Source organism: Sorex araneus, chromosome 3 (assembly GCF_027595985.1).
Source record: "Sorex araneus isolate mSorAra2 chromosome 3, mSorAra2.pri, whole genome shotgun sequence".
NCBI lineage: Eukaryota > Metazoa > Chordata > Mammalia > Eulipotyphla > Soricidae > Sorex > Sorex araneus.
The window spans coordinates 25,798,757-25,813,648 of record NC_073304.1 but is presented as its reverse complement, the minus strand read 5'-3'; the positions used below and the strand labels follow the sequence as shown (position 1 = coordinate 25,813,648).

Here is a 14,892-nt window from a genome sequence, read left to right as displayed (position 1 = left end):
GTCCAAAACAAAACAAAGGGTGAAATTTAGTATTTTTCAAACATCATCTTTGACCTAAAGGAGCTTGTGGGTCTGTCTACAACTCTGGGACCAACTTCAGGGAGCTCTGCTCGATAGATGACATATATAATTATACGCCTCCTGGCATGAGCCTCTCAACCTCTCCCCTCTGCTTATGTAGCAGGATGCATTTTGAATCATATTTCCCGGAATAGAATACTCAGGTTTTTCCTAGGTCACTGAAATCCCCTCTGTCTCCCATTTTTATGACTATCATCCATCTTCCTGGGTCTCTAGCCTGTCATCCTTTATGGACAGGCACGGTGTCTTCTTTTAGCTTTTATGTCTCCTCAAATATGGTGGCACATGGTGCATGGCTCATAGAAAACACTCAAAGAAGGTTGTATGATTAAATTATTTAAATGACACGCTGAATCCTGAGCTGTGAGAAGGCAGCTCGGTGCAGTTCTGTATTTAGTCTCAGATGGCTGAGTGACATTTGATGGATGAGGCAAGAATAGTAAGCAGATAAAATTCCACAATGTCAGTTCAGCAGTCCTCAGAAGCCTGACTCTGGGCCATTTAATCATGTATTCTTCAGCCCTTTTTTTTTGTGTGTGTGTGTGTGGTGACACGTGTTAGAAAATCTAACTCAAACTATCTTAGAGAGACAGAGAAAAAAAGAGGAAGAGTTCACTTCATTACTGTCAAGTCCCAAGACCTATTTAGTATATTCTAAATTTTGGGTCTGAGATGATCTTATAGCTGCTTCTCTCATGTGTCTTGGCTCTCTTTTCCTTTGTCTTTTGGTTTCTTTCTCAATCTGGCTCTTGTCCCATGACAGAAAAAAAAATTTTTTTTTTGATCTGCAAGAATTGCAAACTGCATCCATGCACTGGTGCTTTATGTTTGTTTGGTTTTTGTTTTTTTGAGGGGGTGCATAACCCAACAAGGCATTCGGATTCAAACTAGGATTGTGGTTTAGCTGCTCACTCGGCAAGTGTCTTCCCCTTTGTATCTCTCTGGCCCCTACACTTAGGGATTAAAGGAAAGGAATTCTCCTCTTCCTCTATCTTCACATCAACTCTCAGGAAGACTCTTAGGGGCCCTGTTTGGGTCATGTGCCCATTCCTGAACAAATCCCTGTAATTTTAGGAAAGGACCACTCCAATTAGTCCATTCAGATCACATTCCCATCCTAAGGTAGGAATGATGGGACACTAGCATTGACACACCTCCAAAGCTATGGGGAGAGAGAACAGTGGTTCTCCAAAGAAGGGCACATCAAGAGCAACACACATCCACAACTCCCAGCCCCACTCTCCCTAACCGGGGGCCTCAGTATTTTAAGCAGAGAATTTTCTCTCTCTTCACCTCTAAGGCTTATCGTTTTAGGAGATGAAAGAGAAGATGCTGAGCTTTACCCAGACAGGACCACATTTCTACAGATGCTGACCTGTCATCAAGTCCTTAGGCCTATTGCGTGTCATTTTATAAAATTCACACTGGTGGTTTTTAGAAGAGAAGTTTATGCATTCCTAACTCACAAATCTCCTTCTCAAATACTTTAGCCTCAAGTATATCTACATATATCTGTATCTATATCTGTGTGTGAATTATTTAGAACTTTAAACCAAACCATTCCCAAATTCACATACAGGAAATTTTGTTCACCCAAGGAATAAAATCAGAGGTCACTTCCCTCTCTTAATTTCTTCTGGTGGGTGTTTGATCAGGGGTAAGACTAGGACCTCATCATCAAGTCCCTGTAACTTGTAGAATATAGAACATCTGATCTCAAACATTGTGTTTCATTTAATGATGCATCCTGACTTTTACCTAAGAACTGTAAAACAGACTTTTCAAATGAGCAAATCCGGGCTTGCAGAGATAGTAAGGCAGGTAGGGTGCTTGCCTTGCAAGTGAGCAACTCTGGTTTGATCCCCGACACCCCAAATGATTCCCCTAAGCCCTTCCAGGAGTGATCCCTGACTACAGAGCTGGAAAAAGCCCTAAAAACACATGGGAATGGCCCCAAAAGCAAACAAACAGAAAAATCAAATTAGCAAATCAAAGCAACTATATTTAAAAGTTCTGCAATAACTCCACCTAAAGGACTTAGATTGGTTGGTCTATACCCAGTGCTGCAAAATCAAATATCCCCGGGAACCGGGCTATGGAAGTCAATGACCGCACTCCCCTTGCAACCTCAGGCTGGGTGGAGACCCTCAAACTGGAGTGTTTATGTCCCATTTCTAAGAAGTGGCATCTAGGTGACAGCAGCCCCTTGTTGCCATTTGGGCAACACACACTCATATTGAGGTCATAGGAGGTCTGTGTCTCTGCCTCTTAGAAATTAAGAATCTCCACATGACTTGCTTGGCTAAAGAGCTGTGAGCTGAGATGACATACACACTCCAGTGGGGAATCTTGGACAGCTGGCACGTGGTCCCCTCTCACTCTCTCTCTCTCTCTCCTTCTCTGCATTCATTGTGGATACTCGATATCAACAAGTAATCTTGAGCCATCATGAGTATGTGAACAAGTCCCTCCACCCACTGCTACCTCCAGTTGGTGAGAAATTAATCTTTCTTGTGTCCAACCCCAAGCTTTGGAGATGCTACTACTGTATCATACCCAGCTGAACTATAATGAATTGCCTAAATTTTTTTTTCTATGGAAGCTTAAACATCTAGTTTTGGGGAGGGGGAAAGGATCTTTAATTTGCTAAAGCAAAATAAAAGGAAAGAATTATAAAGTTTATCCAGCAAGCCCAGATTCAACCTGACAGCTGAATATAATTTGGGATGAATGTAGTTTGGGTAAAGAATTGGAATGATGGGGCGGGGGGGGGGGGCGGTGCTGGAACTATAGCACAGAAGGTAAGGCATTTGTCTTCCTCCAGGCCAACCGGGGTTCGATCCCCGGGATCTCATATAGTCCACTGAGCCCTGCCAGAAGTTATCTCTGAATGCAGTCAGGAGTAATCCCTAAGCACTGCCATATAGCCACGCCCACCCAAAAAATAAGTAAATAAAAGAATGGAATGAGGGGGCCGGAACGATAGCACAGCGGGTAGGGTGTTTACCTTGCACTCGGCCAACCCGGGTTCGATCCCCGGCATCCCGTATAGTCCCCCGAGCACCGCCAGGAGTAATTCCTGAATGCAAACCAGGAGTAACCCCTGAGCATCTCTGGGTGTGACCCAAAAAGAAAAAAAAAAAGAATGGAGTGAGGGCTGGAGAGAGATACTTCAATGGACTGACCATCCCTCTTCCAAACAAAATAATGGAACACTTGAAAAATAATCTTTTGTTTGCAGGCAGGCACACACAGTAATCTCAGAGGGTATGGCTGTTTGGGGGTGGATGCTGACGGAGTTCAGGAGACCAGACTTTACCAGGGATTTTACCAGGACTTCCTGCACATCTCATGCTTTCTCTCTCTCTCTCTCTCTCTCTCTCTCTCTCTCTCTCTCTCTCTCTCTCTCTCTCTGGCCCAAAGAAAAATTTTTCAGGGCAGCAATCCTACTGAACTTCTAAGTGCTTCTTGTCTCTGTCGCATATCTGGTCCTCGTTATACCCTTGGTGTTACTGTTTATTCGTGTCCCCGTTAGTCTCCCTAGTCCGCCGGGAGGTGTGGGCAGTGAAGAACTGTGTTTTAAACTTTGTGTACCACTTAGGCATATCATCGAGTTTCAATAAATGCTCATAGGAAGGCCAGCTGATTATTTAGAACTATCACTTCCTCCTTTGAACAAGTCTGCAGAATTCATTACTTTACCACTTTACCTTTTCCTGTTTGCAAAGGGCTTGAGATTCTTGAATGTCTGCTAAGGTTCAAAACCTGACACTCGAAGCCGGTCAGCATTTGCTGATTCCTCTGTACAGACTCCAGAGGTGGGTTAAATCAGGAGCTCAGACAATGCATCTTTTGCTCCCATCCTTGACCTCCCTCACCTCTCAGGTAAGAGGCATCCGGTGAGCTTTACCCTCACTGGATGCCTTTTTTACCAGGAAGCTCCTGGCAATTTCAGGGTCCCCCTCCCCCCACACGAGATAATCCTAATCTCATCAAACTCACTTGGGCTACTGGACATCTTGGAACCAGCCAACCGGTCAGGGTGAAATGTATTAACCCCTTGAGCACTGGCTTTGCAAGCAGGAGGCCTGGGTTCCATCCCCAACACGGCACAGTCATCTGATCACTTCTAGGTATGACTCTCAAACACGGAGCCCAGAGTGGCCCCTGCATACTGTCGGGTGTGGCTCCCCAAACACAAGAAACCAAACTGCCTTAGGCTAGGTCATGTGATAGCTGACCTCCACCAATGAGGAAGGGAGAGGCAGCCCAGGGTCCCTACAGCTGAGCCAGCTTAAACTTCTCCCTCCTGTCACTTCCAGGGAGACCTACCTGGCAGAGAGGGCAATGTGGCTGGAGAGGAAGCCCAAGCTGTGTTTGCGGAAAAACTTCCCCTCCAAAATATTGGACCCAGCTTACCCCCTCCAGGTCACCCCTGCAACTTATTTAAAGTGTTGGGGACCCAGAGGCCCAGTAGGACTGTGGGTGGCCCAGCCAAGTCCAAAGTAGGCTCGGGAGGGGACTCGCTCTAGCCACACACACATTCATTACTAGTCCCCCCGCACGCGTCAGCTTAGTTTGTTCACAGTCCCAGACGTAGGCACGGAAAGTCACGCTCCGTTCCTTTTCCTTCCATACACACGTCCGGAGGGGAGGCTCCCGGGACACCTCACAGGGCAGTCTCAGAGAAGCTGGCTTTGCTCTCCCAGCTGCCGTCAAGGTGTCACTGGCCTTTCTGGAGCTGATCCTCAGGGGGGCATGGGGTGATCAAATGACAGCACATTTTATGTGACAGGACCACCTTCCCTTTTCTTGCTAACTTTTCTTGCTGACAGCGAGAGCAGGCAGTGAAGGTGAGCACGGTGGGGTTTCCGGTCCCCAGGTTCTGCCTCTCCTCCAGGGGGCCCTCCCTGCCGGTGTGGTGGGGTGGGGGATGCGAAGCAGCCCCCCCCCCCGCGGCGCACCCCGGGGAGCAGGGCGCCTGAGGCTTTGCTCAGTTGCTCCCATCTGCCTGCAGCCCTGTTGTTCCTTTCGCTCTGACCAGCTGCACTCCAAGAAGCATGAACTTTTTCTTTCACTTCCTTTCTTCTGCGTGTGATGAGCTGACATCAGTCTGAGAAGGAGGCTGAAGGGCACAGAATATAAACACTGTCACTTCCAGCGGGCGAGGCAGGCCGGCAGGTAGGGGGTTGGATGGGGGCGGGGGGGGGTGGTCTGGAAACGGGAGATGCCAACCAACCGTGGTGCCAAGCAAGGGGTCAGGTGCCTCTCTAGCTTCTGGGCCTTGGCACAGAGGAGCAGCAGGAGCAATGTTTGTTCATTGGAAGAAGGCCATCGCGGGTCAGCTGAGACCCGCCAAAGGTGGACGGGACAGGGAGCTCCGGGATACAAGCCCCCGGCCCTCCAGGGCAGGGCTTAAGGGGGTGGGGCGTGGTGGATGAGTGGTGGGCGGGAGAGGCACCCCCCCCCCAGGCCTTCCATTTCTGCCCATCCTTTCCCACCGGGGACCGGGCTGGCGAGGTCCCCGCCTCCCCGGGCGCCCCGAGCGCGGGGCTGACACGGTGCCGAGGCGCCCGGCCGGGGGCCCGAGATGGAGGGCTGGGCACGGGCCGGCCGGCCCGGGTGTCGGGGGTGGGAGCCGGGCGGCGGGCCGCGGGGGATGCTCTTACATAAGCGCTCGCCGCGTCCTGCTTTCGCGCGCGCCGCGCGGGGCGGGGAGCCGGGGGCCGCGATGGAGCCGGGGCCGGCGCGCACGGGAGGAGGGCGCGAACGGCGTGCGGGGAGGTGAAGGTCAGTGGGTGTGCGGCGGCGGATCCACACGCCCTCCCCTCCTACCCTGTCCCCTCCCTCCCTTCCTCTCCGTCCCCTCTGACGTCTGGAGCTGGCAGCCCGGCCGGTTCCGCATTCCCGACCCCTCCCCGCCGCCCAGGGGCCGCTATATAGCCGGGGCTGATGCAACCCGTCCCGCCGCCCGCCACAGCCTGCGGACGCGAGGGACGCTCGGCGGCGCGACGGGGGGCGCTGGCGGCGGCGGCGGGGCTGGCGCCGCGGCGGCTCCCGGGCCGGGACGGGCCTGGGCACCGGGCGGAGCTCGGCGGCCGCCGGGAGGCAGCGGCGCGGCGTGGGCACGGCGCCGGCAGCCGGGCCCCGGGGGCGCCGCCTCCGCCCGCGGCTTCTGCACGGTGGGTTCCGGGGCGCGCGCGCGCGCGGGGTGGGGGGGGAGGGGGCGGCCGGGGGGCGCGCCGGCTGCGGGGCCCCTGGGTCCGGGCGTCCGGGCGCGGGCGGAGCCCCGGAACCCGCGGGAGAGCCTCCTGCAGCGCCGGCACCCCGAGCTGTCCCGGCGGCTGCGGGGCGCTGCAGCCCGGGCCCCTGCCTCCTCGCGCCTGGGAAACCGGGGGCTTCTCTGGGGGGGAGGATGGGGTGGGGGAAGACTCCCACCCTGGGAGGCTCCGTCCGCTTCTCGGCCGGCAGCCACCCCCCCCCACACACACACACACACCGGCTCTCCCCGAGTCTTCCTGGGGTCCTCCCGCGCCGGGGTGCAGAGAAGTTTGCCCCTGGGGCGGCGGGGAAGGCGGCTGAGTGAGCACCCGGGACGGGGGCGAGGGCGGGCGGCGAGAGGCCCCGGCACTGCTGCGTGCAGGCGGCGCTGGGATGACAGGGGACCAGCCCCAGAGGGGTGCCTGCTCTCGCCCACTTCGCCCAGAGGGAGCGTGGCGCCCGGAAGACCGGGAGCGGGGGCCAGGGAGAAGGGTTGGGGAGGGGTCTCCATCCGATGAAGCGGATGTCTCTCCCGGTCCAGGGGCGACCCGGAAGACCTTTTGGGGTTCCCTTAACTCACACACCAGGTTACATAAGGAGGGTAACCTGCCCGGTGACCAGCCCTTGCCTCCCGTCCAGCTTAGGCTACAGGGCCCTCCCCTGGAAGGAGGTGGGGGACTGTGCTGGACCCCTGGACCCTGGGTGGCAGGACTTGGCTTCGCCTTGGGTCAGCGGGAGGGACAAGGAAGCAGGGAGCTCTGGGCTTCTCTGCAGGGGCGGTCGAGAATGCCAGGTGGCAGACCCCTGTTCTGCCCACTGTACTGGGTATCTCAGGCCTCCGACTGGGGCCCGTCCACGCCTTGCTTAGGTCGGTGTCTCGGAAAAGGGCTTGCAGAATGTGTGGGTGTGCATGCCCAGGTTTCCTCTCGGAGTGCGAGTTTGCAGAAGGCCAGGCACCGTGGGTGGGTGCCTTCGTGTCCTGTAGGGCCTGGCTCTGAACTGTGTTCCCAGAGCATCGCCCTTCCCGCACCCTTTCCCCTCGAGGCTTCTGAAAAACACCTCCCCTAGCTTTCATCTTTCCAGCAAATCCGGCTGCTGCTTGGGTGCCTGCCTTATCTTCCTCTGCAGGTTTCTGGAGGAGAGTTTAACCAGGTATCAGGTGTGACCTGGCCCTGGTTTTATGGAAACCCAGGAGCAGTGGGGAAGAGGAGGAAGAGCTCTTTGCCAGGCCACTGGCTGGTTCAGGTTTTGCCTTGTTTCAAACGGGGAGGACGGATTTCTCAAAGGCTCTTCTGTTCCCTTTCGACTTTGGCTTCCGTTCAGGACTGCAGGCAGCTCCAGAATCTTCCTGAAGAGCTGGGTGCTGTGAGATTTGCAGGGCCGCTGGAAGGCATGCGTGTAGAGGCCTCTGGCTTTTTTTCCTGGCTTGGCTGCAGCCACCTCCCAGGAGATGTGATCGGTGACAACTGTCCTCTAGGAAGGGGCAGGGCTAGGACCAGGGCTCCCCGTCCCCTGTCTGCCTAGCCACCAGGCGTTGTGGTCTCCCCCAGCTGTATGCAGGGTGCTTGGGCACCTTTGCCAACCTGCAGCAGCCCTGGCTGGGTGGGTTGGAAGGTCAGGGTCGCTCAGCTGCGTTTGCGCTGGGGCAGCTGGTGTTGCAGCGTTGCTCAGACGCGTGTCTCCGCTTCCAGCTCCACTCTGGAGGCGAGGGGCCCGCGCCGGAGCCTGAGGCTGGCCTGCTCTGTATTCACTCAGCCTCAGCTCAACTTGAGCAGTTTGAGCCTGTGCGGAGGGCAAGCTACCTCCCTCCACCCCGCCCACCCCCACCATCCCCACCCCTGCTTTCTGCTGCAGGATGCAGTTGGCCTTTTTTTTTTTTCCGTGCGAATGAATTATGTTTGAAACCAAAATGGGAGGAAGAGAAAAATAGAGTGAGTGTGTATGGGCATGTGTGTGTGCATACCTCTCTAGGCAGGGGGAGAGCAGCAGGCACATTATTTTTCCATTTTCCTTTAATTAAGGCTCTGTGGAGGTGTGTTTGAAAACAGAGGGTCTCCTATGCCTTTGAGGAGGGTGAGAACACTGTTTTGGCTGCGGCCCGGGCCATATGCAGCGTATGGTGGCCAATGAAACTGGGCCTGGCTCATTCTGTTGCTTGTCTTGGCAGTCGGTTCCGTGGCTTGTGTTACCAGCTCTGGAACTTACGGGCTGCCAAGCTCCATGTGTGTGTGTGTGTGTGTGTGTGTGTGTGTGTGTGTGTGTGTGTGTGTGTGTGTATGCATGCACACGTGTATGTGTGCACATGCGCATGCGCACACGTTCTTGTGCGTGCATGTGGTTTGGCCTCTTGAATCTCAGCAGAGACGAATGCCTTAAGCAACCCAGGGCTGGAATTTTCGCCTGTTTCTTACACTCTTTGCTGGCTGGGGGGTGGGGTGGTGGGTGCCCTGCCAGATCCCACCAATGGGGACATTTTCAAGCCTCTTTTCTTGTTGCGATCCTGGGATTTCAGTTCCAGAGCTCCCTTCCGAAGCTCCCGCTCACCAACACACTTTTTAAAAAAAGGGCCAAAATGTTTTGTCATAATTGGTTGGCATGTCTATATTGCATATGGAGCTGTGAGCATCTGACCTCAAGGAGCAGAGATGAGGTGAGCGGGCAGAGAGGACAGAGGCCCGCCTAGGCCTTTCTGGGGCACTTTTCATGGCTCCAGATAAAGATCCTGCTGATAGGACTGAAGTGGATTTATTGAGCACCTACATTCAGTCAGGAGAACATCAGGCCTTGCAAAAGCATTTCTCTGATCTCTAGGAAAGAGTAAATATCTCCAGAAAAAAGGTTCCAGTTTCCTCTGGGACTGGGATGGCTCTGCAGGGCTGAGGTCTGCCACCCCTTATTGTTTCCTTGGAAAGATCCGCAGTGCGGGGAGAGAGGGCTCAGAAGATCTCCCGTTGGCTCCGGGAGGAACAGAGCTAGCTGGTAGGTGGTGCCGGGACACCAGTGACCCCTGCAGCTGTGTGCCTGTCTGCAGCAGGGACAGGAACGTCAGAGAAATCAAGGCAAAGGGCAGGGGCCAGCCCTCATCTCTGCACCTCTGTATCCAGTCCTGACCTGCCCCACTCCGCTCCATTTCAGGCAGGATGGCCTGGCCCCAGGGCCGCAGCAGCCCTAGGAGTGGGGAAGCGGAGAGGGGATTCCTCTGAGGCCATCGGAACGACAGATGTGTGCTAGGTGGGGACTGAGCTCCAGGTCACCCCCGCGCTGGGGCTCTCGGGGAAGGAAGGCGCCCGGGGCTGGGCTCACTCCACAGGCGTTAGGTGCAGGCGCTGTTCCAGGTACTTCCCAGTGACAAACTGATGGAATGCTCTCGCAGCCTGTCAGGACCAAGAATAACAAGCCCACGTGACAGCTGAGCATGTGAGACACAGAGACATCAGGGACCTGGCCCAAGATCACACAGCTAGGGGGAACCATAGCTGGGACTCCCACTCAGGCCAGCTGGCCTCAGTGCCCTTGCTCATGTCTGCCTGGGCTCCATGGTTGGGTTTCAGTCATACAATGTTCCAGCACCTGTCTCTCCACCAGTGTATTGTTTCCCACCACCCGTGTCCTCAGTGTCCCTCCTGCCTCCCCCTCGCCCCCTGCCCCCCAGCTTGCCTTAATGGCAGGCACTTTTCTTCTCTGTCTCTGTGTCTGTCTGTCTGTCTATCTCTCTTACAACCTGTTCTTAATCTTAGGGTTTATTTCTGGCCTGTTGCTCCTTGAACTCTGGGTCGCCTTGATTTTTTACTCATTTATTTTTGAGGCTGGCTGACCTACATCCTTTGAGATTCCAGGAGAGAGATCAGCCCAGATAATTCCTGAGCTCCAAGAACAGGTGTGGTGTTTCGTGTGCCAGGATTCCTGGGAGAGGGTTCTGTGTTCTGTGACCCTACACCCCTCCCCCTGCAGCTAAGTCTCTCTCTCCTGATGTTATTTCCCCTCCACACCCCCTCACCCCCCAGGATCTCCTGCCTCCTTGGCTTTGCCTTCCACCTTTCCACCCGGGAACTCTCCCAGGCTTTGCCTCCCAAGACCCCCCCCACACACACACACACTCCTTTTGCTCACTCTCTTCTCATTGGCGCCTCATCCACCTCCAACCCCACCAGTGCCCCTGGGGCCTGCCCCTGTGAACTTCTTTGCTCCTTGTCCTACCTCACTCTCTGTCCTTCTGCAGCAGCAGGCTGCCTACGGCCACTTGCATACCCACCCCTGGCTCCCAGGGGCCCGCTCACCTACCCCGGAGGATGCTAATCTCCCTTCAGATGTTCCTGCAGATCGATGATGTTGATCCTAATTTTCTCCAAGCATGCCTCTTCTCTTGGGGGAGAGATGCCTTTTAAATGGTGCTCAGGGATCTGGGGGCGGGGGGGGGGGCGGTGATACCAGGCGATTCTTGGCCAAGTGGACCCGACAGCTCAGTGTTGGGGCCTGAGTATGTCCTGAGATGCCAGAGGCCTCCAGTACCGTACCCGGTGTTTCCCGGGGTGGCCATGCAGTGCTGGAGAGCAAACCGGGGTTCTCCGCACGCAAGACTTGTGCTGTCTCCTGAGCCGGCCTGTCTTTTCCCTTTCAACCCATCTTTGCCATTCTTGGTGAAGGTGCTGGTTAGACTGCTTCCCGTAGGAATAGTCTAAGTTTGACCCCTCAGAGCCAGACTTAGATGCTGGAGAGATAGTACAGGGGTTGGGGCATGTGTCGAGTATGCAGTCAATCCCACTCGGACCCCTGGCACTGCATGTGATCCCTGAGCACAGACCACCCCTCTCCCACACACTCAAGGTATCTTAAGATTCGCAGACTGGGGCTGGAGCGATAGCACAGTGGGTAGGGCGTTTGCCTTGCACGGGGCCAACCCGGGTTCGATTCCCAGCATCCCATATGGTCCCCTGAGCACCGCCAGGAGTAATTCCTGAGTGCAGAGCCAGGAGTAACCCGTGAGCATCGTCAGGTGTGAACCAAAAAGCAAAAAAATAAAAAAAGATTTGCAGACTGTAAATAAGAGAAAATTTGAGTCAAAAAGCCTATTTTTACCTTCTTTCCTCCCTTTTGACTGAGATGACTTGATGTTATTTTTTTCCCCCAAGTATCTCAAGCCCATTATCTAGACTGGAAGTGTTTTGTGACTTTTCACCCAAACCGTGTAACTGTAATCAGATACCTTTATCAGATCTTTCCTTTGGGTTCTTTCTACTTAGACTCATAGATCTGGTCCCTATGTTCTTCAACCCAGCTTTTAGGGGGCTGTATCCGGTGCCCTAGAAATCTCAGGCCCACACTGGGGAGGGTCTGCTCTGGCCTCTGGACGCTCTCTGTCTTACTCGGGACTCGCTCCTCAGTGGCGTTTTGGAGCTGTGTAAAGCCACGGTTTCCTTCCTTGGCTGGTTTCCAAGTTATTCCTGGTCAGTGTCTCAAATTGCCAAAGCCGTTTTGGATTCTGGGCCTGTCTTTTGAAGGACAGGCCCTGTTTGCCAATACGGGGGCTCTGCCCGATTCTAGAACTTGCTCGTCGGGTCCACATCCCAGTTCCTAACGGAGGGCATTTATCCCCCTTTCAGACCACTGGCTCCCTGATGCTTTTAGCTCACAGCCTGCCTTGCGCCAAATGGGAAACAATTTCCCCTTTTGTCATCTTTCCTGTCTTCCTTAAAGTGGGTCAATTCCTCCGGGCTGTTTCTGGTGGCCTCCGCCTCCCTCCATGCCCCCCCCTCCTTTTAATTGAACTATAAATCACATCAAATTGTTTCATTTTTCCAATCACCAAAGTTGACTTTCGGTCTTGGATCACCAGCCAGCTCCTTACAGTTAATGAGGATCCAATTATGAAAGGCAGCCGCTCCTGCCCCTCCCCACCCGGCCCTGCTGACTTCTCGCTGGCAAATGTCAGCTGTTGTGGGTGTCTCCCAGGAATGGCATGTGTTAAGGACTTTGTGGTTTGTATCTGAGCACTTAGGGGTGCCCTCGGAGGGGAAGGAAAAAGAAGGGGGGTTTGCTTCTGTGAGGGAATGCCTGTGGCCTGCTGCCCCAAGTGAGGGTGTGTTTGGGATGAGTTCACCGTGGAACAGGAATGATAAGAATTTATGCCACCCCCCCCCCCACAACTGCTGTGGGGATGCCCAGGAGCGGGGTTCCACAGGAGCTGAGAATTCATTATATCGGGGGATCATTTGTTAGTGTCTCATTTATACCATCTGTATGGAAATAAACAGAAGCTAAGGCAGAGTCTCTCGTGCCTGAGCAGAGGGGTCTGGCTTCCATCTCCCAGAGATGGTGTAGGCAGGGAAACATCCAGAAGCCTCTGGAGGATTCCTGGGGTCGACTGTGGAAATGAAAACTGTGGGTGTCGGCATCCCGGCCTGATAAATAGCATCTAGACGTCCAGAGCCGACTCAGTCTCACTGAGTTTGGCTTCATACATTTATCATTCATTCATTCAACAAGTATTTCCCCCCACCCCTCTGAGGGAGCACCCCCTGCCATGACTGCTGCTGGTCCCAGGATACTGCCCCTCGACTCGCCGGTGACCACGCAGCAAGGGAGCGTTGCAGCACAGGGAGGCTCGGGAGTCTTTGACCATAAGGGGCTCTATGTTTTTGCTTTATTCCATACCTGGGGTGTGCCCCCTGCCCCCTCTAGGAGGTGCTTCTTGTGGAAGCCCCCGACACTGAGCATTTTCCGCTGCACCTACCCCCTACCCCCACCTCCTGTCTGTACCGATGAGCTCAGTTATGCATCTTTTGGGGGGGGGGGTCACTGATGTCTGGTAGCTTCCGTACAGGTCTAGAAGAGGGAACTTTGTAGGGTTTCTCCTCTTCTGAGTTTCCCTCCTCAATTAGGTTCAGGAGGCCTGACATCACTCCCTGTGCCCACTGGGTGTCCACTTGACTGAGATTGGGCATCTTTTTTGCCATGCAGGAATGAGTCCTCCCATCCGTCCCTTTTGTTCTCTCTCGGGAAGGTGGGGGCGAGATGCAGTGGACCCACTGCCTCCCAGAGCAGCCTGCTGTGCTGTGGACCCGGCTCGGGGTGGGGGTGGGGGGGCTGACGGGTGAGAGGGTGACACTGGCTGTGGCTCCAACCCCCAGTGCAGCGCACGTCTGTGTCTGGACTTCCATTCAGCTGCTGCGGGCTCCTGCATGGAGCCTCAGCCTGGATCTCCCGGTGGGTGTCCGAGTCCAGGGCCATCAGAGAGGAGAGCCAGCGGACCCCGCATGATGGGTCTGTGTCGGAAAGTGCCCCATTAGAAGGCCATTTCTTTCGCCTGGGCGCCTCGGCGAGCAGCAGGCTGAGGAAGCTTCAGTTCCCCACCTCGGAGCCCGGGATCCAGCCCCGGCACTGTCCTTTGCTGGAAGTGGACTTCGGATAAGTCATCTAACTTCTCCAAGTTTCCATTTCATGTGGGCTACATGAGGATGTGGTGAGGTCTGTATGGCCTGATGTTGAGTGAGTCTCTGATCCTTCCCTGAGCTGACTGGGGGGGAGGGTGGGGGGGAGAGTACGCTGGTACTGAGGAGGACAGGCTGTGGGTGAAGAAGGGGGTGCAGAGCAGGCGGGCGCAGAAGAAGGGTCCAGGGGCACCCAATGCAAGTGTGGTGCCAGGTAGGAAGTGGTGGGCCAGTGCTTCCTGGATAGACTTGGTTGATGGGCTGAGGGTGAAGTAACAGGCCCATTCACCAGGGCCTGTCGCCCAAGAAAGTGGGGACTCGTGAGGCCTATGGTGGGGGGGCGGTGAAATCACTCATACCCTTTCCCCCTGAGCAAGGACCTACGAAGAGAAAGAAAGAGCCACTGGACACCTTTGATTTTGAAATGGGGACAGCAGGATCCCCAGCAAAGCCCCTCTCTGGAAGTCTAGACCCAAGGATCCAAACAGGGCCAGGGTCTCTGTGCGTCTCGCCCCAGGGCTGCTCTTGGAGGCAGGGAAGCCCAGTTCTCGTGGTCCTAAGAGGACACTACCTGACAGCGATAGGCCAACGGACAGCAGATACCCCCGGCCCACATGGCAAGAGACAGGGACAAAGGAAAGCAGGGGCCAGGCTACTCCACCAGGCTTTGCAGGATGATATTTTTATCGCCTGTGCGGAGGGAGAAATCGTCTTCTTTGCAGGACTAGAATCCAGGAGCTTTGAACTAAAATGCTACTTATGAGGTGACTTAGAAACTCATGTTGCCTGAACAAGTTCTGCATTCTCAGTGCCTGTTGGCTTGGAGGGGGTAATGCGCAGACCGGTGGGTGGACGGATGGGTGGATGGGCGGATGGGTAGGTGGATGGGAGAATGTGCAGACCTGTGTGAGGGACCAGAGAGCTCCAGGTTTTATTGGCAAACAAGCTTTCTTCACTGCCATCTTTGTTTTGTAATGACTGTTTCTAACCAGGAGCCTCTCTGGTGAAAAGGAGGAAGAAACAAGAATTCCCTTAGCATTGATCTGAGTAATTTTTCTCCTGAATCTCTCTCCCCTTGCAAATATCTTGGGCAGGGCAGAGCCAGAATGTGTTCGAGTGGAGA

General features: G+C 54.7%; 1 protein-coding gene across 4 annotated transcripts in view; it reads left to right on the top strand.

The window, feature by feature from the left end:
• The first annotated feature begins 5,121 nt into the window (after positions 1-5,121).
• JDP2 (Jun dimerization protein 2) overlaps positions 5,122-14,892 on the top strand; it is a 45,778-nt gene continuing 36,007 nt past the window's right edge. Inside the window, exon 1 of one of the 4 annotated variants that reach the window (XM_055132106.1) lies at positions 5,122-5,262. Coding sequence is in view for 1 of the 4 variants with exons in the window: in XM_055132104.1 (XP_054988079.1) it covers positions 5,391-5,442 (52 nt within the window). In the remaining 3 variants the exon portion in view is untranslated. The other 3 variants (XM_055132104.1, XM_055132107.1, XM_055132105.1) reach the window with 3 other exon arrangements.